General features: G+C 39.4%; 1 protein-coding gene across 1 annotated transcript in view; it reads left to right on the forward strand.

The window, feature by feature from the left end:
• The window catches only part of LOC115082188 (gamma-soluble NSF attachment protein-like), a 116,843-nt gene extending 94,814 nt beyond the window's left edge, over window positions 1-22,029 (forward strand). Inside the window, exons 11-12 of the mRNA XM_029586439.1 lie at window positions 13,866-13,995; window positions 16,796-22,029. Coding sequence (XP_029442299.1) covers window positions 13,866-13,995; window positions 16,796-16,945 — 280 coding nt within the window. The 3' untranslated portion in view covers window positions 16,946-22,029. The remainder of the gene's footprint in view (window positions 1-13,865; window positions 13,996-16,795) is intronic.
• Window positions 22,030-24,649: the final 2,620 nt, after the last annotated feature.

Genomic DNA, 24,649 nt, shown 5'->3' on the forward strand with positions numbered 1-24,649 from the left:
CAGTCCCTGCTATTTTTGGGATTGGATTACTGTAATGCGATATACCTAGGCTTATTGATTCTGCAATATATCCTCTGCAATTAATACAAAATGCTGCTGCCTGGATTCTTTCCAGCACCTTTTGCAGAGTACATTATAAATATTGACAATCATTCATGCTCTTATTTACAATGCCTCTTCCACATGGCTTTGCTCCACTCTTCGTATATATAAACCTTCTAGACAACTAAGATCGTTATCAAAAAACATTTTAGACATACCTTCAGTCAAACTTGCTAGATTAGAAATAACTCGCAAAAGAGCTTTTTTGGTAGCTGGGCCCACTTTGTGGAATTCCCTTCCTGATTCTTTACGTCTCTTACCTTCAACTCAACAATTAAAAAAATTGTTAAAAACTTATCTGTTTCAGAAAGCATTTAGTTATTTCCCTGATTAACATTCAACCATAAAACATTAACAATCTTCCTCATTATCTCCACCGATTAATTTTTCACTCATTTTTCCATCAATCATTCTCTCCTCATATTACATTTATGAAGGCAATATGTTTGTATTTATTGTATTTTTGCAATTTTATGTTTTGAAGTATGTTTTATATTGTTTGGTTTTTATTTTTAATTTTTAAAGTTTTATTTTTAATATCAGATTATGTATGTTTTACTTTTTTTTAACCGTTTTGATTAATTTCCCAATTGTAAAAGCGGTATACAAATGTTTTTAAATAAATAAATAAATAAACAGTGCTCTCTTGTGCAAATTTGATGACCTTCGGAGTGAGGAAACTCACCCAAAGATGAGATTTGTGCAATGTTCTCTCGATGTGAGAGAACATTGCACAAATCTCATCTTTGGGTGAGTTTCCTCACTCCGAAGGTCATCAAATCTTCACAAGAGAGCACTGTTCTGTTTGTATTTCTCACTTTGAATGTCAAAGTGGCCCCTAACCCCTACACTAATACCTAAACCTCACCTCGAGTAACTACATGGGCCTCCTATACTGGTATAAATATCTACCTCCCCCCCCCCCCCCCCCCCAGTGGCCCTGTTAGCTAGGCTGGCTCTCCAGGAGCTTAAAACAGCATTTGCGAAATCATCGCAACACGCGATAAAGCCCTATCACACGGCTTTACACAAATGAAAAAGGTGTAATTAAAATTTGCATTAAAGCCGTGTGGTACGGCTTCGCAAAACTGTGACCCCCCTTAAACAGCTATGTTTAAATGTCCATCTCTGGCAAAATATAAACTGTTGTAAAGTATTTATTTTTGGACCTTGTAATTAAAGTTGTTGAATTTCATATCTCGAGAGGATCTTGAAACAGCAGAGTTTAGAAATCATTGATTTAATGAAAGAGCAATTGCAGGAGAATGTTTTTTTTTATTTCAGTACTTTTTATTAACTATCATTATTTCTAGTAATCAGAGACAGGACAATCTACCATTCATATAGTTCTCAAAATAGATGCATAAGCATAGCCCCCCCCCCCCCACACCCATCAAAATTAGGATATAGCATCCTACCTAATAAACGAAGGATGACCGACGTGCCGCAAATGCGCAGTAGAGACCAGCTCTACCGCGCATGTGCGGCGAGCACGTCGGTCTGAGCCAGAAAAAAAGAAAAAAAATGGCGGCGTCCAGTGGCAGCGGCGTCGGGAGGCAGCGGTGGCGTCGGGAGGCAGCGGCGGCGGCGGGTGGCAGCAGCGGCGGTGGCAACAGCGGCGGCGTCGGGTGGCAGCGGCGGGTGGCAGCGGCGGCGGCGTCGGGTGGCAGCGGCGGCGGCAGCGAGGGAGGAGAGAGAGAGAGGGAGGGACTGAGTGAGAGGGGAGGAGAAGAGAGGGAGTGGGACTGAGTGAGAGGGAGGGAGTGGGACTGAGTGAGAGGGGGGAATGAGTGAGGGGGGAGAGAGAGAGGGGGGAGGAGAGAGAGGGGGGGGAGGGGGGGAGAGAGAGAGGGGAGGGAGGGAGTGGGATGGAGAGGGAGGGAGTGGGACAGAGAGAGGGAGAGAGGGAGTGGGACTGAGGGAGAGGGGGAGGGAGTGGGACTGAGGGAGAGTGAGAGGGAGGGAGAGAGAGGGGGAGGGAGTGAGTGAGACTGAGTGGGAGGGAGGGACTGAGTGAGAGGAGAGGGAGGGAGGTAGGGGGTGGTGAAGAGTGAGGGGAGAGAGAATGAGGGGAGGTGAGAGACAGAGGGATGTAGCCCGTTTTAACGGGCTTAACGGCTTGTACATAAATAGAGTAATCACTATGTAGAGTCCATTTGCTACCACCTGAAGACCACGACAGTGTTCTGAAAAAGAAAACAGAATCAACAATGTATTGCCACCACCCCAACTCCACATTTGGTCAATAAAACACCAAAAGAGTATAGCACAGCAATAAAATTGCTGTCTCAAGCATATATCATCTCTAAGAGAATTTCCCAGCAAATATTTTCTTTCTCCACACCTCAATCTAGTATTTCTATTCTGCTTTTCCTAGCTGGTCAGCCACTTCAAAGCAGATTACAGTTTGATCAGAAGAAGGGGGATTACATTACAAAGCTATAATTAGTGAAAATAAATCAAATTGCTTGCAAAATGAACTCATGGGTCCCTAGAGAGATTTACTTTATAAAGCAGCATAATTTATGAAGAGAACCCATGCATCTAAAAACTTCCCCAGCTTGTCTTTTAATTCCCAAGTCATTTTTTACCATACTAATTATGTCCCCTACTTTCTGCTACCACTTCAATTTAGTAGGAGGGAAGATCTTCTCCAATATTTAGCTAATACAATTCTGGCAGCCAATAACAATCCTTGTAACAAATGGTGGGCTCTCCTGGAAGTTACCCCTTGAATATTTCCTCTTAACAGAAAACTGGAAATAGTGAATGGGATTTCCAAATTCATAGTCCTTGAAACAATAATCCTTCCCAAAAATGTTTATCAAAGTATAATCCCCTCATAAATGAATAAACCAGCAAGGAAAAAAATATTAGGATCTCATGTATTCATCTACTGTGGAATGAAATAAATCTTCAATAAGATTTGTACTTATGTACTAACTAAAGCTAGCAAAATAGAATACTTAAAGGTATATTACCATGTCAAGGCCAAAAGGATCCTGTTGCCCCAAATCTCTTGCCATCACTTAATATAATTATGAGTTGGGGGCTGATACTTCTACATCCAAAATTCTATACAGACAAGCAATCAACCCCTGAAATCTTCCTTTTCCATGCACTTTCTCAAGATCCAGTTGTAGATGGATAAAGTGTGAAATTTTCTCTGGAGAAGTTAGAAAATTCCTAATGTATAAATATTGCTAAAAGAGAAAACTGCCTCCATAAAACATCAATTACCTCCCCCTTTGTCATAAACTCACTATTGTAAGAAACTGACAAAACATGAGTGACTGTATATTAACTCCTAGAGAATGCCAAAAGGCCTCCCGTATTTCTAGAGAACCGCTGTGCGAAGAGAGGCGTGCACCACTTTTCAAATTTTCCCTCAAATTTTTGCCATATCAGGAATAAAAGGATGATTTATAACTACTATTCCCTTTTCCTGCTCTATAAAAATATAAGCAAGTAAAAGATACAAGGTGAACCAAATGTTCCTCAAATCTGATCCAGTGAGCACAGGCTGTGGTTTTACACCAGAGAAAAATAGCTTTCAAATATGCACTATAGTGAAGTGAAGGGGTGAATAAATGTGGACAAAGGTGAACCAGTACATGTGATGTATTTGGATTTTCAGAAGGCATTTGACAAAGTCTCTCATGAGAGGCTTCAAAGAAAACTAAAAAGTTATGGGATAGGAGGCAATGTTCTTTTGTGAATTGAAACTGGTTAAAAGACAGGATACAGAGTATTTTATTTATTTATTTATTTATTTATTTATTTAAGGTTTTTATATACCGGCAATCATGAGCACATATCTTGCTGGTTTACATGGAACAGGAGTGCATTAAATACAACAACTAGAACTGTGGTGATCGAAGGAGCAGTTACAAATAACAAGGGTAGCAGAACTTGGATAAGAAGGAAGAGATAGGAAAGAATAAACGGTTGAACGGTATACAAATAAATTAAATGCTATGTAAAAATGGCATGATTAATGGCTGAATATTTGAAGTCCTTGGTTTGTATCTATAACGTGATATTAGATTGTGTCTGGGAAAGCTTGCTTGAATAACCAAGTCTTAAGTCCTTTCCTAAAAGTTAAGAGGCAGGGTTCCAGTCTGAGATCTGTGGGAATGGAATTCCACAGAGAAGGGCCAGCAGTGGAGGTGGCACAATCTCTTAGAGTGATGTGTTTGGTCATTTTCGCAGGGGGAACTTTGAGGGCGCCTCGGTAGACATTTCTGGTAGGTCTTGTCGCGTTGTATGCTTGGAGGGGGATTTGTAGATCGAGGGAGATGCGTTGATGAATAGTTTTGAAGATGACACAAATGGCTTTGTACATGATACGGAAGTGTACGGGTAGCCAATGTAACTCTTTCAGAATGGGGGATATGTGGTCTCTCTTTCTTGCGCCTGTTAGTAATCGAGCTGCTGAATTTTGAACCATCTGTAGTGGTTTGGAGTAGGAAGAGGGCAGATCTAGCAATAGGGAATTGCAGTAGTCTAATTTTGCAAAAATGACTGCTTGGATGATCGTTCTGAAGTCTTGGGCATGGAAAAGAGGTCTTATCCTCTTCAGAACCTGGAGTTTATAGAAGCAGTCTTTGGTTGTTTTGTTGATATGGGCCTTGAAGTTTAGCCGGTTGTCTATTATCACTCCTAAGTCTCGAACTTGTGTGGTAGGTAGGTTGGTGGGAAGAGTAGTGTTGGAGATGTTGGTTTCCGGAGAAATGAGAAGGATTTCTGTCTTAGAAGAGTTTAAGATGAGGTGTAGGTTGTTTAGTAGTTGTTTGATTTTCAGGTGGCATGATTCCCAGTAGTCAAGAGTTTCAGAGTATGTATCTTTGATGGGGATGATGATTTGGATATCGTCTGCAAAAAGGAAGTACTTTAGATTGAGGTTGGTGAGGAGTTGGCAGAGAGGAAGAAGATAGATATTAAATAGGGTCGGAGATAATGAAGAACCTTGAGGGACTCCTATGACAGAGTCAAATCTAGAGGATTCCTTGTTTTGGATTTTAACTTTGTAACCTCTGTTATTGAGAAACGTTTTGAACCAGGATAGGACGGTGCCGCTGATTCCTATAGACGAGAGTTGGTTTAGGAGGATGGCGTGGTTGACCGTGTCGAACGCTGCTGAGAGGTCTAACAGGATCAATAGGAATGAGTTTCCTTTGTCAAGGCCCATTAAGATATAATCTGTCAACGAGGAGAGGAGGGATTCTGTGCCTCGATTTTTTCTGAAGCCGTGTTGTGGGGTGAAGAGAAGATTGTTGTCTTCGATGAAATCTGAGAGTTGAGAGTTCACTAGTTTTTCCATGATCTTGGCGATGAATGGGAGGTTAGCTATGGGGCGGAAGTTGTTGGGTTCCTTCGGGTCAAGGTTAGGTTTCTTTAAGAGCGGTGAGATTGAGGCCATTTTGAGGTCATCAGGGCAGATTCCTTGGGCTAGAGAGCAGTTGATGATATTTGTCAAAGATGAGGCTATGAATAAATGGTCTGTTTTCACAGTGGAAATAAGTAAACAGTGGAGTGCCTCAGGGATCTGTAATTGGACTGATGCTTTTTAATATACTTATAAATGATCTGGATGACAAATTTGCAAATGACACAAAATTATGCAGAGTAGTTAAATCTCAAGCAGATTGTGATAAACTGCAGGGGGGGCCTTGCGAGACTGGAAAATTGGGCTTCCAAATGGCAGATGAAATTTAATGTGGACAAGTGCAAAATGATACATATAGGGAAAAACAACCCTTGCTATGTTAGGTTCCATATTAGGAGTTACATCCCAGGAAAGAGATCTAGGCATCATAGTGGATAATACTTTGAAATCATCAGCACAGTGTGCTGTGGTGTCAAAAAAGCAAGCAATATTAGGAATTATTAGGAAGGGAATGGCGAATAAAATGGTGGATGTCATAATGCCTCTGTATCGCTCCATGGTGAGACCGCACCTTGAATATGGCATGCAATTCTGGTCGCTGCATCTCAAAAAAGATATAGTTGCACTGGAGAAAGTACAGAAAAGAGTGACCAAAATGATAAAGGGGATGGAACAGCTCCCCTATGAGGATCCCCTGGAATGAGGAAAGACTAAAGAGATTAGGGCTATTCAATTTGGAAAAGAGACGGCTGAGGAGGGATATGATAGAGTTCTACAAATTCATGAAAGGACTTGAACAGGTTAATGTAATCTCTCAGACAATAAAAAGACTACAGGGCACTCCATGAAGTTACAATTAGCTCATTTAAAACAAATCAGAGAAAATTATTTTTCACTCAATGCATAATAAAATTCTGTAATTCAATTCCAGAGGATGTTGTTATGGCAGTTAGTGTAACTGGGTTTAAAAAAGGTTTGGATAAGTTCCTAGAGAAGAAGTCCATAAACTGCTGTTAATCAGAAAGGGAATAGTAGCTTGGGATCTATTTAATGTTTTGGTACTTATCAGGTACTTATGACTTGGATTGGCCACTGTTGGACACAGGATGCTCTAAATATTTAAATGTATATATCTTAACATCCCATTTAGTCAGATCAAGAGCCCTACTTCTCATGCTCATCTTACAAGGTATAATTATGGATTTTTGAGAAAATAACTGAAAATGAGAATTAAATTTTTGGATTCTATTAGTAGTCAAACTGCACTTAGGAGATGGAAAAATGGAAACTGCACAAGGCAACTTGTAACGTCTTCTATCATAGAAACAGTATAGAAAATAGTTATGCATCACATTGTAGCATCATGGTCATATGCCTGTTAAGGATTTCTGAGAGCTACTATAATAAATGGTCATTTTTGGCACTTTGTGATGTATGTGGAACAAAGGTATTTTCATGAAATATGGTGCACAAAATCCTGCAATAAAATTGAATTATTTCTGAACATTTAAAAACAATTAGAGTGAATGCTTTGATACTATGGCTGTGGGCCAGCCCAGTTGCAGTGGTGGCAGGTGCTGTGCATTGCTATGCAGAAGGCCTATGTTCAATTCCTGGGATAGGCCTCTGCTCCCCAGCTCTGGGAATACTGTGAAAGCAGTGTTCCAAACCCCTGACGGGGGCAGGGGGGGTCCCAGCCAACATTCAATGGTAATACCTAGTGGCCTCATTAAGAACATAAGAACATGCCATACTGGGTCAGACCAAGGTTCCATCAAGCCCAGCATTCTGTTTCCAACAGTGGCCAATCCAGGCTACAAGTACCTGGCAATGTACCCAAACATTAGATATAAGCTGCAAATTCCAGAGAGAGTTGCAGCTTATATCTTTGGCAGAGGATTTTCAGTGGGATGGCTGGGGACTGAGTTGGGAAGGGGATATAAAAATAGAGGGAAAACCCTGGCTAAGTGTAAATGAAGATTCATGGCAGAATTGATGGCATGTACCAACCACTAAATCGGACCCATTGGAAGTAATCCAAGAAATAAAACTGTGGTTAGATATCTCCTTGATGAAAAATGTGACATAAGTGGTGAGTTGCTTCAAGCAGATAGGAATTTTGGCAAAGAATCCCAATATTCTGAAAGAGAAGATGAAATAGAATGAAACCAGCAGAAGGGAAACAAGCATGCTGGAAATCTGGTAAAACTGAATACAGCTCTGCTGATTAAAGACTTTATACATGAGTTTGCTGCTGGAGAAAGATGAAGAAAACACAAAAGTCAAGAGAGCATCTCAAGTGTGCGCAAGGGGAGATTTAGCTGATCCCAAAAAGTAATTGTGACTTGTTTCCACAGCTACCAAATGAAACAAAACTGGTGGAGCTTTCAGTCACTAATGCAGTTATGTGGAAAAGGAATTAAATATTGGGGGGTGGATTCCCTTTGCTTTGGCCTTCTGATTTGGAGAATGGCAACTTTTACATCAGTTATCTGAACACATGACTGGAGGTAGTCTAATGAGGAGGAAAGGCAATGGCAGACTCTAACTCTTGTTAGGATATTCAATCGTGTCCATTTATCCTTTTTATTTATTTATTTATTTATTTAAGGTTTTTTTTATACCGGCATTCATGAACTCGTTCACATCATGTCGGTTTACAGAAAACAGGGGTGCGGATAATACAACCAAAAAACATAAATAACGTGATGAAGAGAAGCAGTTACAATTAACAAGGGCTAATGAACTGGGAATGTAAGAAATAGAAAGAGATAGAGGAGAATAATTATATACAAAAGTTCAATATAAATATGGTGTCTCATATGTAAAATTATCTTCTTGATTACAACACTTATTGTTGGCAGAACGGTGAACATTGGTAAGATTCTAGAAGCCCCCTTAAGCCTGTCGTGGAAGTATGGTTCCAGTCTGTCTGGTTTATATTTACCATGGAGAAACTCACTTTCTAGTATTGGAGAATAGTGTCCTGAATATGACTCCATATGGTGGCCATTCCTGCAGTACTCAGCCACATTAATAAGTTAATAAGTCAAAAGACCTCTGGAGATGTGAACTAAAATTAAATAAAAGTAATTTAACAATATTTAGAGAAAAGAGAACTAGTTTGTTTATTCCAGCAGTTCTCAACCGGTGTGTCGCCAACCACCGGAAGGTGTATCGCACACTTCCTGGTCTCCCGCTGCTCTTCCCTCCCTCTCCACCCCAGCGAGCAACACCCATTTCTTCGATGAGCACTGCTGCCATGCCCCTCCGGGCTTGAATGTGCCGACAGCCCGGGGCAGGAAATGCAGCAGTGCTCATGAAAGCGAGCGGTACGGTTTAGAGATGTGCCAGTGAGGCTCCCATCCCCACCAGCAGGACGAGAACGGCGCAGTTTAGAGATGTGCCGGTGAAGTTTCCTCGCCCACCGGCAGGACAAGGACAGCGTGAATTTTTGACTGTTCAGCAGGCAGAGTTCCGCGCAGGTGCAACAGCTCAATTTGATGACGTACAAGGCCCCTCCGGCAAAAAGAATAATGGTACCTTGGCTGGGTTTCCACCCTCTAGCTCTAGAACAAAAGCTCGCCAGGAAAAAGAGGGGGTGGAGGAGGGCTGAGGAAGAGGGAAGCAGTTGTGGATGAGGTGAGAGAGGAAGGAAGGAAAAGGGAAGAGCATGTGAGTGAGTAAATGGGAAGGGTAAGAAACTGTGGGTTAATGAGGGAAGGAAGGCAAAGTGCCGACAGGAGAACCACTAGTGGGTATTCAATGGGGAGGCCAAGCCTCACCCATGGAACAAGAACAATGGGGCCCTGCAGGAGCACAGCCACTGACTGGGAGGCAAGGTCACACCAAAGAAGACCTGGCTGGACCAAGCAGTTGAGGAAGGAGAAGGGAGGGGAGAGATTGAGATGAGGGAGTAGAAGAAAAAATGAGGAAGAAAGGGATGAGTGAGATGGATGGGAGGGGAAAGGAGTGAATGAGAGGCAGTATGAGAGGGGGAGGGAAAGATGAATGTAGCAAAGAGAATGGTGCAGAGTGGGGAGAGAAAGGAGGGGAGAGGGGTGAATGAAAGGGAAGGGATAGGGTCTCACACCTGGAGGGTGGAGGCAGCGATGATAGAAAGGGTGAGACCCAGAGGGGGCCAGCAGCTGAAGAAATAAAGGCAAGAGAGAGGCCCTGGTAGAGCTGCTCGTGGCGAAGAAAGGAAAACTGGAGAGAGGCCTTGGCATGAGGAAGTATGTTGTGTGTGAAAGCATGTGTAGCAGTATGCATGAGAAGAAAAGGCCATTCTGCACTGAAAAGCAGCCGAGGCCTGGAGCAAAATCAGAAGCAGCCGGCAATCAGCAAGGGAGACAGCAGTGTTAGAATCCATGGTCAATGGGATTCTTCTTTCTTGGGCCATGGGGGAGGAGGCTGCTGCAGCTACCATTTATGCTCTGGAGGAGGGAGGGAGTGGAAGTGAGCCAGTCAACCAGCCAGTGTATAAGTGAGAGAGAAAACATGCAAGTGATTGAAAGCCTATGTGTAAGTAAGAGAGAGAGAGAGAGCATTGTGTGATTGAGAGACTGGTGAGGAAGGTGACATGTATGTGTGTGAGAGAGCCTGGTTGGGAAGATGATTGGTCTGTGAGATACAGAAACTGGTCTTGAGGGTGTGACGTGTGTGTGAGAGAGAGACAGAGACTGGTTGTGGGCCCTAAGGAAGAGGACTGTGAGGACAGAGCTTCAGCAGCCACTGCTGCTTCTGGTGAGTGCTATTGGCCTGCAAGGGAAAGGAGTAGGAGAGTTGCTGGAGAGGGTAAGTAAAGTAGGCTTTTTAAGTTCATTTTTCTTGATTGACTGTCATATTAATTATTGGGTATTATGCGATGTGTCTGCTATTTTGAAATATTTTATTAGTGTTTGGATAATTTTTAATAATTTTAAGAGTTTTTAATTGTTAGATGTTCTGTTCATCAGCTGTTTTGTAACATTTATCAGTATAGTTTAACAATTATTTCTGTGTGGGGATCTATAACAGCTTGGCTTGTTCTGTTTTCCTAACTGAAGGTACATTGGTGATTAGGGCCTGGTTTAATATTTGTAGGGTTGCCTTTTTTATAGGTAGGGTTGTTCCATTTGAGTGCATGCCATAATGCAGGTGTAACTTTGTGCAGATTCGTTTGTTTGCACTATTGCAGATCCAGGGAGTATGTTAGGTGCTGATCTTGGCTTCCATTTCTCCAGGTTTGCACTGCATGCAGAGTGGCTTTTTTGGGTTTCCATTTCAGTTTGTCTCTATTTGTAATTTGCAGTCTTTCTGTATTTGGTGAAGGTCAGTTCTGTGTGTGTGTATTTAACTAGCACGTAGGCTAGTATAATTTGTTGTGTTTTCTCAATTGGACATGCATTGGTGGTGAACTGCTGTCTATTTATAAGCAGAGCTATTTTTCTGGTAGTAGAGGAAGTATATTTTTTTGTATGATGAGTTGTACAGGGAATGTTCTAGTTCTGCTTTAAACCCATTGCTGAGGGGCAGGGCAGTGGGGGTTCCTGAGGATGCAAAGTGTACATTAACATTTAGTCTTGTGACTGTCATGTTTGTGTGACCTGACAGACAAAAGGTTGAGAACCACTGGTTTATTCTGTGTCTTTGTTCATTCTTTCTGTCTATATTTTTCTGTTTCATAATGCTTAATAAATATAAATGAGCTTGGAAGCAAAACAGTCCTTTAAAATGATAGCATCATAATATTTGCAAAACTTGGAATTTTTTTTCAAATGAATATAGTCATAATTAAATTTTTTTGGCCTTGATTTTAAAATAATCATTTTACTTTGATTTAAAAATATGCTAAAGACAATCATCAGAAGTCAAATTCTGAGAGTATAATGCTAGACTGCCCACTAGAATTCCAAATTATTATTGGTTCAGTAAGCATCATCCACTGGATCATCAAAAACAGAGCAAGGAAATGTTCCCTGTGCTGGGGCCAAGTCTTACCATGCACAAGTCTTGAAGGGGCCTACCAGTGGAGGTGGTGGAGGTCAGTACTTAGATTCTGGGCACAGTTGGGAAAGATATGAGTGGCAATAGTAGGGTTGAGAGGTCAGATAAATGACAAGATGGGTAGAAGGAGGAATTAGTGTTGAATTGCATATGGTAAGTTTAGATGCTCATCTTCCAAAGTAGAAGAATCTCAACTGAGCAGAGTTGATAGCCAATTTGATCTTTTTATGCTGTCATTTACAAGTATTCAACAACTTGCTGAGTGGGAAAGAGACCGGCATTTGTATTTTAATTTAATTTTATTAATTATTAATGTTGATTGCCTTGAGCTTTCATTAGGTAATTAAGCTTGATTTAATAAATTGATGCTTTTGATTTTAGTATGCCTGCATATACAGTGCCTTGTAAAATTCTTCACAGCCTTGAACATTTTTCACATTCTGCTGTCTAGAAAATGCAAATCAAAAACATTATGATAGGAGTTTGTTTCACAGATCTGTACAATGCACTTTACACTTCTATCTGAAAGACCAATTATAGAAATATTCTAAAAGTAATTAAGAATAAGAAACAAAAAGCCTTGACTTCATTAAGTCTTTATCCCTTGACTTGCTACTTGATGAAAGCCCTTTTGTAGCAATAAAAGCCATGCGTCATTTAGGATGTTTCTACCAACTTTGCATAGCAAGATGGTGCAGTTTTTGCCAGTTCTTGGCAGAAGAGTTGAATCTCTTTCAAGTTGGCTGGCAATCATCTGTGGACTTCAGTCTTCAAGTTTAGCCACAGATTTTCTATTGGATTCAGGCCCACTCGAGGACATTCACTTTCTTCTTGCTGAGCCACTCTAATGTTGCTTTTGCTTTGTGTTTAGGATTGTTAGGTGAATCTTTTTTCCTCAGTCCCAGGTGTACAGCACTCACATGGTCTTCCCTTTTTCTAGTGGTATAACAGACTGGAACAGGTTTTCCTGTAGGATTTATCTGTACTGTGCTGCTACTTTTTCTCAATCTGAAGCTTCCCTGTGCACACTACTGCAAAGCATCCCCACCACTCCTACAGTAAAGGCCACCAGCATGCTTTACTGTAGGGATGGTGTTAGGGCAATGTGCTGTTTGTTATACGCCACAAATGTCACTTGGCATTGAGACGAAAAAGTTCTTCTTTGGTTTCATCAGATCACAAAACTTCTCCCACGAGTGCACTGTCCCTTGTTTATTTCTTTGTGAATAATATGCAGTGCATGATAAGGCTTTTCTTCAGCAGTGTCTTCCTTTTTGCCAACCTCCCATGTAAGCCATGTTTCTGAAGTAATCTTGAAATGTTTGAACAGTCAACTTCTTCCTCAGTGTCAGGCAGAGTCCTCTGAAGTTCTTTTAAAGTAATCTTAGACCTCCTACAACAGTTTCCTTACATCATGGCTACTAATTTTGGAGGATCTGCCTGATCACACCAGTGTCTTGGTGGTGCCAAACTGTTTCTTCTACTTTGTAATGATGGGTCTGACAGTATCCCAAGGGGACCAAGGGATATTCAGACACACCAAATGTTCTCATAGCCTTACCCCAGACTGTATCTTTGAATAACATTGTCCTGGAGTTCTTTCAGCAGCTCCTTGTTTGGCTTTTTTTGACCATAGAAACTACCGCTGTAGTTCCTAGACGCTCTTCAGAAATTAAGGGCTATACCCCACAATATTCAGAATCTGTTTTTCTGAATGTTCAAGTTTACACCTCTTAATCCAATCTGCTATAATTTTGAGATTTAAATTGACTTGTGCCTTTCCAATATCCTGGTTCCAATTCAGGAGAACTACCAACTGAATATCATCTGCATAAATGTAACCATTAAAACTTAAATGATGCAGAAAAATATTACATAAATTTGGAAAAAGGGACAAACTCTGAGCAACACAACAATTCAAATGTATATACATTGAGATAGTCTGTCCAACCGTTATACAAGTCATTTGATCTGTCAAAAAAAGAGGTTAACTACTGTAGAATCATGCCTTCTAAATCCACCAGTTTACACCTCTCAACCAAGATCTCATGGTCCACTAAGTCAAAAGTATTAAAATATGGTGGCCCTGATCTACCAGAAGGATATTCAGTTACTTGAGGTTTTGAAAAGATTTGAGTCTTGAAAAGGAAGAGGAGTAATTGCAAGCAGCAGAGTTGTACATCAGAATAAAATCAGATAAAACTTCAAAGCATTCAGGAAAAGTAAATGAGAAAACCTTTCCTTAATTTTATAATGAAAAATCCAGTTTTCTTTTAGAGTTTGAACTAAATATCTGAATTGTACTCTTATTTTCTTGTCTTGAAGATAGGCAACTCTTTTGGTAATAATAGTAAATAAATGCTAACTTCACTTGTATTGCTTTCAGCATACCTGGATTTAATGGCAGTGAAGATTGCACGGCATTGGAGCAACTGCTGGAAGGATATGACCAGCAAGACCAGGATCAGGTTTCTGATATCTGCTGCTCACCTCTTTTCAAATACATGGACAATGACGTAAGTTGACACACTATTTCTGGCCTGTCCCCTAGCTTCAGTCACTTCACATTCTGACACCAGACAACTCCCCCTTTATACTAGCGCCAACCTTTGATAATGGTATCAAACTTTCTAGTTTCTTTAAGTCTATAGCTTGAGAAGTCTGTCATAGGTTGTAACCAAGATTAGTGAAATTCAAAAGGACCAGCTTTCTGCTAATTAGACAATCTGCCACTGCATTGTAATAAAGATGAGCATTACTTGGCAGCGCAGTGCAGTACTTATTTATTATAAATTTTTTCATGCGAGATGAGCTGAGTGCCCCTATAGCATGGTACAACAATTCAAGCACAACATATATGATATAAAATATACACAATAAAAGAAACATACAAAGTAATATGTGACAACTAACATAAAATATGGCAAATACCATAAACATATAACCTAAAAGCATAACATTTTACTCAGTCATCAGAATCATCTGCTAATTTTTACAGTAATGTGTGCATGTTTTTCCTGCATCATAAACGTTTTGCCTTTTTCAGTGATCCTGACTGCACTGTAAAACTCTAAAAAGAAATCATATGACATTAAGCTCATTATCTAACTCATTTTGTATTATCATCATTTATCAAGCATGGTTAGGACTGAGACTATTCTGAATCTTGGATTTTTCTGGATAATGGAAGTTTTCTGATGAAAAAACAATTCTGGGTAATGGAATTTTTCCAGATAAAAGATTATATGAAACCAACCAATTTTCAGATAATAGAAGCCAGGGACCAGCTAATGACCTTTGGATAAACAGTGCTGTACCACATTATTAGGTTAAATGTTCTTTAAGGTTAAAGTACTTTTTACCAACATGTCTGAATATAAATGTTTACCTTTTTAGTTTAAAGAAGAGCAAAAGCTAAAAAGGTGTGCTTTGTAACATGTAATTAGATTCAGGACTGCTGTAATTAGCAATCGAGTGGTCCTGCTGCCCAGTCCATTCCCCCTCAGCTTTCAGTGACTATTGCTATGCACTCACGTGCAGATGTGCTGCAATGCTCACACAGAGCCCTAACATTTTTATAATATATAGAAATATTTTGCATTTATTTGCAGTGTTTTGCTATAGGATGTTTGTAAAAATTTAAAATAGATGGTTATATATGAAGTTAAATTGAGGATTTTGATTATTATAAAATATGTTGAGGATTATGTAGCACCAGGGAAAGGCAAAAGCTAGTCAGAGGACATAGAGAAATGTGAATAGGTGGAGTTTAATTGAACATAGGAATCACTTTATCTAATTGGGTAAAGCTATGAGAAATCTAATTGCTGTTCCACGAGACAGTTTGTGGGTTGCTTGATCTGAGGTGGCATGAATTCACAAGGGGAAGGTCCTGTCAGATCAATCTGATTGTTTTTTGATTGGGTGACTAGAGAATTGGATCAGGGAAGAGCGCGCAATATGATTTACTTGGATTTTAGTAAAGCTTTTGATACGGTTCCACATAGAAGACTTATGAATAAAATGAGAAGCTTTGGACTGAGCGCCAAGGTGGTGGCATGGATTACAAACTGGTTGACGAATAGAAGACAGCATATGATGGTAAATGGAACCTCCTCTGAAGAGAGAATGGTGTTAAGTGGAGTGCCACAGGGATCGTTATTGGGACTGGTTCTGTTCCATATCTTTGTGAGCGACATTGCATAGATAGAAGGTAGAGTTTGTCTATTTGCGGATGATACTAAGATCTGCAACAGAGTGGACACATCGGAAGGAGCAGAGTGAATGAAATGTAATTTAAGGAAACTTGAACGGTGGTCAAAGATTTGGCAGCTGTGATTCAATGCCAAGAAGTGCAGAGTCATGCATCTAGGGTGCAGTAATTCAAAAGAGCCATATGTGATGGGGGTGAAGGGCTGTTGTGAACGGAGCAATAGAGAGACCTTGCGGTGATAGTGTCTAGTGATCTGAAGATGGTGAAGCAATGTGACAAGGCGATAACTAAAGCCAGAAGAATGCTGGGCTGCATAGAGAGAGGAATAGCCCTAGCTATTCTGAATCATGAAGTAACAGCTAGGCCCAAATTGTGTGAAAAAGGGGCTTTTTTTAATCCCTCCAACTAGCACATCTAAAAGCAAAGTTTCAGCTAGCAGAAAATTTAAATAGCAAATTTCTAAATATTATAAACAGTAGCAGCCACTAGATGACACCGTTAAATAAGTAGTAATCTGGCATTTTGTTCAATGTGCATTTACTGATCTGCCAATTTAAATGGAAATAAAACCATATATAAAGAAAGAAACCTCCAAATATAAATCTAGGATGTCAGGTTGGACCTTCACCAAATTAGAGCAGTCAGGTTTTATTTTCAGATCCTTCGACTTTGTGTGTTTACTTTTGGCAAAACTTGAGAAATCAATGTTTAAGTAAAGTCCACATTTCAAACTCTGCACAAGAAAAACCAGATAAATTTCACTAGGTATAGATACAGGTGAGAGCACTATCAATAAGTAGAAATGAATGGAACACTCATCTTCACTTTACTATGCATAGATTATGAACTGTAAATATAATTTGAAAATTACACAGTTACATTGTTACACTATAATTTATAGCTTAAAAGCTCTGTGCAAAAAGCAGTTCATGTTGATTGTGGATGTAGATTATTATGTCTGTGTATATTACCTTTAAAGAGAAAAGTGTATACGATATGTTTTTTCTATGTCCCTGTTATGACAAAGCAGTGGAAGTACAGTTATCATACAGCTAGAGGGCAGTATTACTAAACTTTTAATCATTCATTGTTTTCTGTGGCAGTATGCCAAGCTGGCCCTGAGTTTGATTGTCCCAGGAGGAGGAACAAAGAAAAAATCGCCAGGATCACCGCAGGAAGGAATAGGAGATTCTGCTGCAGCAGGAACTCGTGTTGAAGATGACGATGATGAATATTCCCGTGGCCTCTGTTAGTTGTAGATGTGCTTCCCCTCCTCCCACCCCCCCCCCCCCACCCCCAACACTCAAATATCCAACTTACTGTTTGTGGCATCAGACCCTTCCAAAGGTACTTGACTTATTCTAGCCATGATTCTTTGCAGATATGAAGCAGGAATCTAAAAAGTCACAACTTTTGGATTATCACAGTATACAAAGAAGCAACATGGTTGAAACCTTGGAGTGGATCTATAGCATGATAGATAGCTTCACCGATGTTCTGTATAGAATTGACCAGAAAAAAGTTCATAGTGTTGGTTTTCCGTAAAAATACCAATAATGTAGCAGACCTGTTGAGTGGCAAAAGAATTTGATGTTTTGCAAAAAATTAAAATAACCTGAAGGGTATTTTTACTGTTAAGAATATAATCAGCACTTCTGCGCTTCTGTAATTTGATGTCTTGATGTTTTATTGGGGTGGGAATTACTGTTTACAAGTGAATGCAATGAAATGTGGTATAATTTAAGCAAATGAATTATTTTAACAGAGGAATGGAATTTAGTTCTGGAGTGAAGACGTGTTAGTGAAATCCAGTAGTAAAAATTTGCTTAATATTTATTTAAAGTGCATTTTTATCCTAATTACTTTTTTTTTACTCTGTTGAAATGTTTTAAGCATATTCGTTTGAAGGTTGTGTCAGTCTGGTATAAGCATGTCTGAAAACTCCAGGGTTCTTCAGATATGAAACCAGTAAGCAGATATCTGCAGATATTCATCCTGTAGCCTCTATGTGTCCCTGTAAAATATGTTTATGGGAAAGTGTGGTTTTGGAACCACTGACCACACTTGTAAAACCCAAGATTTCTTTCTAGATTGTCTCAAAAAAGACCTGTTTTTTTAAAGATATTTCAAAATATGCCTCAGAATAGTTTTAGCATCATATTTTTATTTTAGGCATAATTAAACTGCTGGAAAAAACATGCATTCCTAAAAAAGGAGAGAAGTATGATATAGTTAATGACGTTATTGTAGAATTACAAAGTATGCTGTCATCAGTCACAAGTCTGTTCCATTATAACAGCAGAAGTTTTCAGTTTTAAAGAGAGAGAACCATTTGCACAGCATTTTTTTTTTTTCCATATTGTGCTCTTTACCTGTGTAGAAGTTGCAAACAGCAGGTTTTCTTTTATTTTCTGCTGAGCAATTTTTTTTGAAACGTGACTTTTGTTTTTGAGCCAATGGAGCAGCATGCTCATAGCCATCTTGCTGTTTTCTCTCTGCTTATGCCAGGATGTACCCCATAATGCACCTCGCTGCAGCAATATGTTTACTGTATAAGAGTTGCAGTGTTCATTAGCTGGTACTGTTGGTGACGGGGTTGTATTATGTGTACATTTGTTGTAATGGGCTTGATGTCAGCTTTTGTTCACCCTGGCTTCCCAGGAGAGCTGGTGAACAGGTAAAGTGAGAGAAGGTTGTTCTGATCACCCACGAAGCAGAAACTGCAGTTCAGAATAGCTTTAACAAGAAAAGGTTTTCAGTAGCAGAAACACAAAATTTCTATATGCTCTCTGTCAGTCTGCTTCTCTTTCAGTTTCTGTGTTCTGCTCCTGCACAATTTCAGCAGCATGTCATACACATTCTTCAGTACAGTCTGTCCAAAAATCAATTATGCATTACACAATGACCACCTTACTGCCGTTACTTGTGCAAGGGTTAGGAAGACTAGTGTGGTGTACTGAGTGAAAACTGGACTTCAGCAGTTGAACAGTGTTCATCCAAGGGCCTGGTGGCATGACAGATATGATTGCATCGCTTTTTGTAGCGAGAGTAAGGATGAAGGATGGTTGTTAGCAGACAGACCAGCAAAGCCCATCACCACCCACAAATACAGAATTAATGTGATGCCCTATTAAATCCTGGAAGCTATAAAAACATCTCTAACACCATAAAAGACTACAATGGTTTCATCACTTATCCAGTAGAATTTGTTTTTTTCCCAGTTCCATGTGGGGAAAAAGGGGAGGCTGTATGGGCATACACCTGCTCTGAGCTGGAGCATATCTGGGATAGAAACCTCAACAAGGGCCAGTGGGAGCACTAGGAGCCACCTAGAGCCCGATTAGTTTTGGAAGGGTGACATTGATTGGGACCTGAGCCTCGCCTTAGCAGTGGGAGCTTGCCAATGTGCTGTCTGCCAATCCCTCTATCTCCCTCATTCTGCCAGCTCTTTCCCATGGTGGCAGCTTTCCGCAGCATCACAGCCCCACTTCTGGGTTTGCTGCAGCACAGAAACTGCCGCCTGTGCTCTCAGGACCTCACCTGTGGTGGTGGAAGCCAGTGAAAGTGTTTTCTGCTGCTTTCTCAGCACACCCTGAGTCCTGGAGCTGGGAGGAAGAGAGGAAGAGGAATGGTGCTGAGAGGGGGCACACATGGCTAAAGTTTAGGCTAGGGTGTCAAATACCCTTATACCAGCCCTGCTTCAGAGAGGTGAATAAAATCTGCATTATGTAGAAAAGTGAATCACTGGTTATAGCTGGGACCGGAGATGGAGCATAGCCCAATAATGGTGAATATGCAGGCTCTGCTCCAAATAGCTTTATCTGGAGTGTCAGAATATTTCAAATAGTGACTAAATATGCCTTTTTATGAAACACATGATATTCGGTTGCTGTTAATCAAGTGGAGCCTCACCTTCAGGGGTAACGTGTGTGTTTGGGGGGGGGGGGGGGTGTCAATTACTCCCAGAACATTTAATTAACGCAGGTGGCTATCCTTGCTTGTCGTGTACTTTTGAAATATTGTACCTTACACATAAAGTACAACTTTGAGTTAATTCCCTGCCCAGTTGCATATGTACAGTGAGTGCATAGCAAAGCAGTATATATAGGATTCTGTTTTCCAAAGCGGCACAAAAGAAATGCTCCAGCAATATGCCAAATTGTGTATTTAGCCATTTGTTCATTTATTTTCATAACTGCTCAGTGACTAAAACAAACAAAAAAAGGCCACTGTAAGTAGTAGATACAGATTTAGTGCAGTTTTCTCTCTTGAAGTGTAATTAACCTTTTGGCGCTTGACATGGATTCTGTTAAATCATTTTAATAGTAATGGACTGCTTTGCATGCATTTGCATGTATCAGTTCATAAATTTTACCACACATTCCAGTCTTTTAGCATTATCAGTAATGCACAAATGAGCATTACCCACATCAATGCATTTTTAATTCATGTTATGTGTTAAATTTGGCATTTTACATACATTAATGCATTAAGAGAGTTCAGTAAATAGGCTCCCTTACTCTGCAGTTTTCCAAATTTTGAAAGTAAAGTCCAGCATGTTAACCACCACCATTTGCTATGTAACAGAACTCACACCTAGCATTTTGTATTATTTTTATAATTAATCATTTCATATGCAATATTTGAACAAAAAACAGTGGAATATGCAATCATATGATCAAAATTAAAAAAAAAAGAGGTAAAGAAAGCCATAATTATTTACACATGTGTATGAAGTCTACAAATACAGAAACCATGTTGAAGGATTATAACAGTTGAAAAAAAATATATATACATAGTTTTCTTTTTATATTTCTTTAAGAAACAAAGTGAAAAGATCTGTCTGAAACAATTTTTAATAAAACAGAACATTCATAATTTTTCCTAGGGTCCAGCATACATCACTTACTAGAAGATTTTCTTAGGAATACATCCTCTATTAACTATATCGGTCAAAAGAAGTAAAGCTATTACCCTTGTAAATGTATTAAGTTTCTAAGTATTTCAAAGAATACTCGGCTGAAATCTCCAAAATATGAAAATGCAGTTGCAAATAAAACTTCCTCGTAAACTGGGTAGCTGTAGAAAAATCTGGGAACATACAACTTTTTGACCAAAAAGAGTATTCCTTATTTTGAAAACAAATTTTAAGCATTATCTGTCTAGCTCAAAGGCCAGAGTGACCAGTAACATGGCATATATAGAAGCTCCCTCTTGAGTTCTTTCCAATATTGCTGACAAGTCTAAATTTCCAGTTGACTCAGGTTAAATCCATATTACCCTCTTTCCTCATTACTGACTCATGTAACATTGACAAACAGTAACATTTAGCTGAAGGAAGAAGATATTCAGATGGAACTTTCAGGGCCTTAATTCAGTACTTCTCAACATGTTATCTGGAGAGTAGAGTTGAGATTTTGTAAAATTCAGGAATACTAAGTTCCAGTTTATTACAATATTTAAGTGTTCCATTTTAATTTGATGTACTAAATTGTCCTTGATTACAGCCACGTTTGATTACTGTAATGCAGAAACTTTCTAAATTAGGGCCCCTACTTTATGATCCCAATCTCTGTTTCTAGTTCTCATATGTAAGAGTTGCTGCTTTGATGAAATCACCATTGTATCTGTCCTAAAGATGCTATATCAGACCTCCTCTAATATGATTATCCATGACATCTGCACCAGGGCAGGCCACCTGTAATGGCATTCAGATCCTCCTACCCATTGAGGTTTGTAGGACTGTTGAGATCAAACAGTTTCCCCCTTTGTTAGCAAAGAAGTGGGAACTTGCCTGAGGACTAGGCTTAGAATTCATCTTTCCCCCAGCATGCACACCAGTAAAATCAACTGCTTCCTTCTGGCGGATGCATTCCTTGGTGTCCCCACTTACGACAGCCCCAAGCTACAACCAGTTTAGGTGTTAGAAAGTGCTGGGGACATCAGCATGATCCCACTGGAAAGCAGACTTGGTGAAATTGAGTTTTCAGGATCAACATCTTATTTATTTATTTTAAAAAATTTGTAGGCCACTAATCTGAAAATCTTAGCAGAAAAACACAGCAAAATACAAACAACAAAATATCTAAAAGTACAGAACACAAACAAATTAAACATTACAAAAAAATTAGGAAGGTAGATTCCAAACAATAGGCAAAGCAGCAGAGAAACCCATAAGTCTGCAATGAATCTACCAAAGATCATGTTGATCTTCACTTGGCTCCAGCCCTTCCTCCAAAATTCTAGACTGGCCCAAAGCAATGGAAAATAACTCCATCAGCCTCCGAGCAGGAGCTGAAGGCTCCATTACTTTGGACTTAATCTTACCCTTCCTCTTGCTCTTAATCAAAAAATTAGAAGAGGAAAACAGAGGTCCAGGAGCTCAAATAGCACGTCTGTTGGGTGTTGCTGTCTTGGCCCAGTCTTCTAATTAGACCTATTTTATATAATTTTTGTGCCTGTGGGAGAGACTTTTTTTAAACCAGGCCCACTGAGTTTTGTTTTCCTGCATATTTGCAGCAACTTCGCTCATGGTTTAAACAATTCAGCACTAAGAATTGACAATTTTTCACTACTGCATCATAGTCTCTATTCTAGCTTGTTAGTCATCATATGTTAAACACTACTTTTAAATGTATATTTATCTATTTTGATACAGCTAAAAGACATTTCAGAAACAAATCATACAGTTGTATTTTCAAAATGCTGTCATTTTCAATTTGCCTGCTTACATGACAGTGTATACAACATGTCATGCTTGGTATTAAGGGGAGGGGAGAATGGGGTGAGGAAGGGAGAATAAGAGGGTTAAAAGTAATGTTTATGATATTCTGGCTCAAACACATCGGCTTAGGGAGGATAATTTTCAAAGTATTTCCATGGATAAAATGCTGTCTTTCCTGAGGAAATAGCTTATTGTAAAATTGCTTGCCCGATATGTGGGTAAACTTGCTCATATATGTCCTGTATGCACATAAATTAACCCAGAGAGTGCAGAAATGTTCCAAGGGTGGAGTTGGGAAGAGGTTTGAATTTATGTGCATCCTTTTGGATCTTCAAAAGAAAGCATATACATTTTCTTGCTAACTTCTTGCTCACAGATTAGCCCATGTGATTGTGTGAGAGTAGTTTTGGTGGGATAGTTTCCAAAGCAAACATCCGTACATAAGTTTGCTTTGGAAAATTGGTGTTTCTTATGTGCATATTTGCTGACTTTTCTCTGCGGGTTGTTACAAAGTTATCCTCATAATGATATAAAATAATTATCTTGTCATTTTCTTTCCACCCAGGTTAGGTAGGTGACTGCACAATTGATGATATTTATGTAAAATGTATAAATTATAGAGTTTGGCAGTGCCTTGAGAGTAATAATATAAAATAGATTTAGAGCAAGACTCTACTGTAACACTAAAATAAAATTCATATTCAGCCAGTAGATTAATATCTTTATTGCACCTAGAGGCAGGTCTGCAGCAATTCTGGCAGGTTTGCCCTGCTCTACATTTTAGAGATCAGTATCAATATATTATTTCAAGAAATCACACTGCATGTCTCAAAATCTATAAATAAAAGGCAGGGTTGGTATGATGTGCATGAATCTAGTCCTGTCTGATTATTTTGTACTGTACACCAGTTTGTTATAAAAGAACCATACCAGCTTTTGTCTAGCTTGCCCAAAGGGCTGCACATTTATAAAAGAGAATTCTTTCATAAAGTACTTTTACAGAATATTAGGAACTTGCCTCTTTATTTGCACTCATTTTTTAGTCCTCTGTTGTCCACCCATCAACAAGTCTCACTCAAAGGCTTGCATTATTTTGGAAGTTGCTGCCATAGTCAAGTTCAACTTCTCCCAGCAACAAAAGTTTAGGAGATGCATTTTTTCCTTAGTAGTATATGTACCTAGTCCTGCCTGTGGGCAGAAAAATTGAAATCCATCCCCAACTTTAATCTATAGGTAGGTATCTCAGTGGTTTAGTGCATTTTCTGGCCACCTCTGGAGAAACCATTTCAACTCCAGCAAAGACCCCCAAGCAAAAACATTCAAAGCCTCAGTCAAGTCGCTAGTATATCACAATCTGTTTCTTCTCTTGGAGAAACCCAACAGCAAACTTGCCAGGTTTATTTTATACATGAGCGAGAACTATTGTACTGTGCAGAGTTGCCAGTATGGTAGCTCGAAAAAACTATGCCCGACTTTTTGACTTTTATGAGTCCCTAAATCTTATGGGTAAGATAAGCATTGCTGAATGCTAAAAAGCTAAAAGTAACTGATTTTGTTCATTCTTTATACTCTACATTATTGCCAGATGTGCCACCAAAGACCAGTTTCCAACAATATGCAGTACAGATTTAAAAAAAAATCGTTTAAGCTACAGATATTTCAAGAATTATATAGTGGCAAATAAGCCAACATTCACTTTTGTAAATCATTATTCTCATCAGAGCCATCAAAACGTACTAGGGACGTAATGGTCTAAGAATGGTTTTGCTTCATGAAGCAGTTTCACTGATTTCTATAGGGGTATTTTTAGCTGCAGACACGGCTGTACAAGCAAATCCGAACATATGTTTTTAAGCAGGCTTTTTTTTGCAGGTCTGTAATGGCAAATTATAATGACCACTTTAAAAAGGAATTTGTGCATGAATATGTAAAGATATAACTTAATGTAATATTACCTTGAAAGTGAACACACACGCCCATCAAAGTCTGTTGCTATGAATCAGTTTTGATGCACAGCAGAAGTATCAAGTCTTTGTCCATTGTCAAATTTGTGTATTCCTTGTTTGTGCATTCCCCACTCTTTCTTTCCCCTCCCTCCTAAGTTTGTGGTGTGCAATATGTATGGAATAATTAATGCTTTTTTTCAAGAAGTGGCTCTGTGTTTCACAAACCTGGAAAATAAAACTGGGAAGTGACAGATAAAAGTGACGTGTCCTGGAGTTCTCTTGCTTTA

The sequence above is a fragment of the Rhinatrema bivittatum genome, unplaced genomic scaffold, assembly GCF_901001135.1.
Source record: "Rhinatrema bivittatum unplaced genomic scaffold, aRhiBiv1.1, whole genome shotgun sequence".
In the NCBI taxonomy this organism is placed as follows: Eukaryota; Metazoa; Chordata; class Amphibia; order Gymnophiona; family Rhinatrematidae; genus Rhinatrema; species Rhinatrema bivittatum.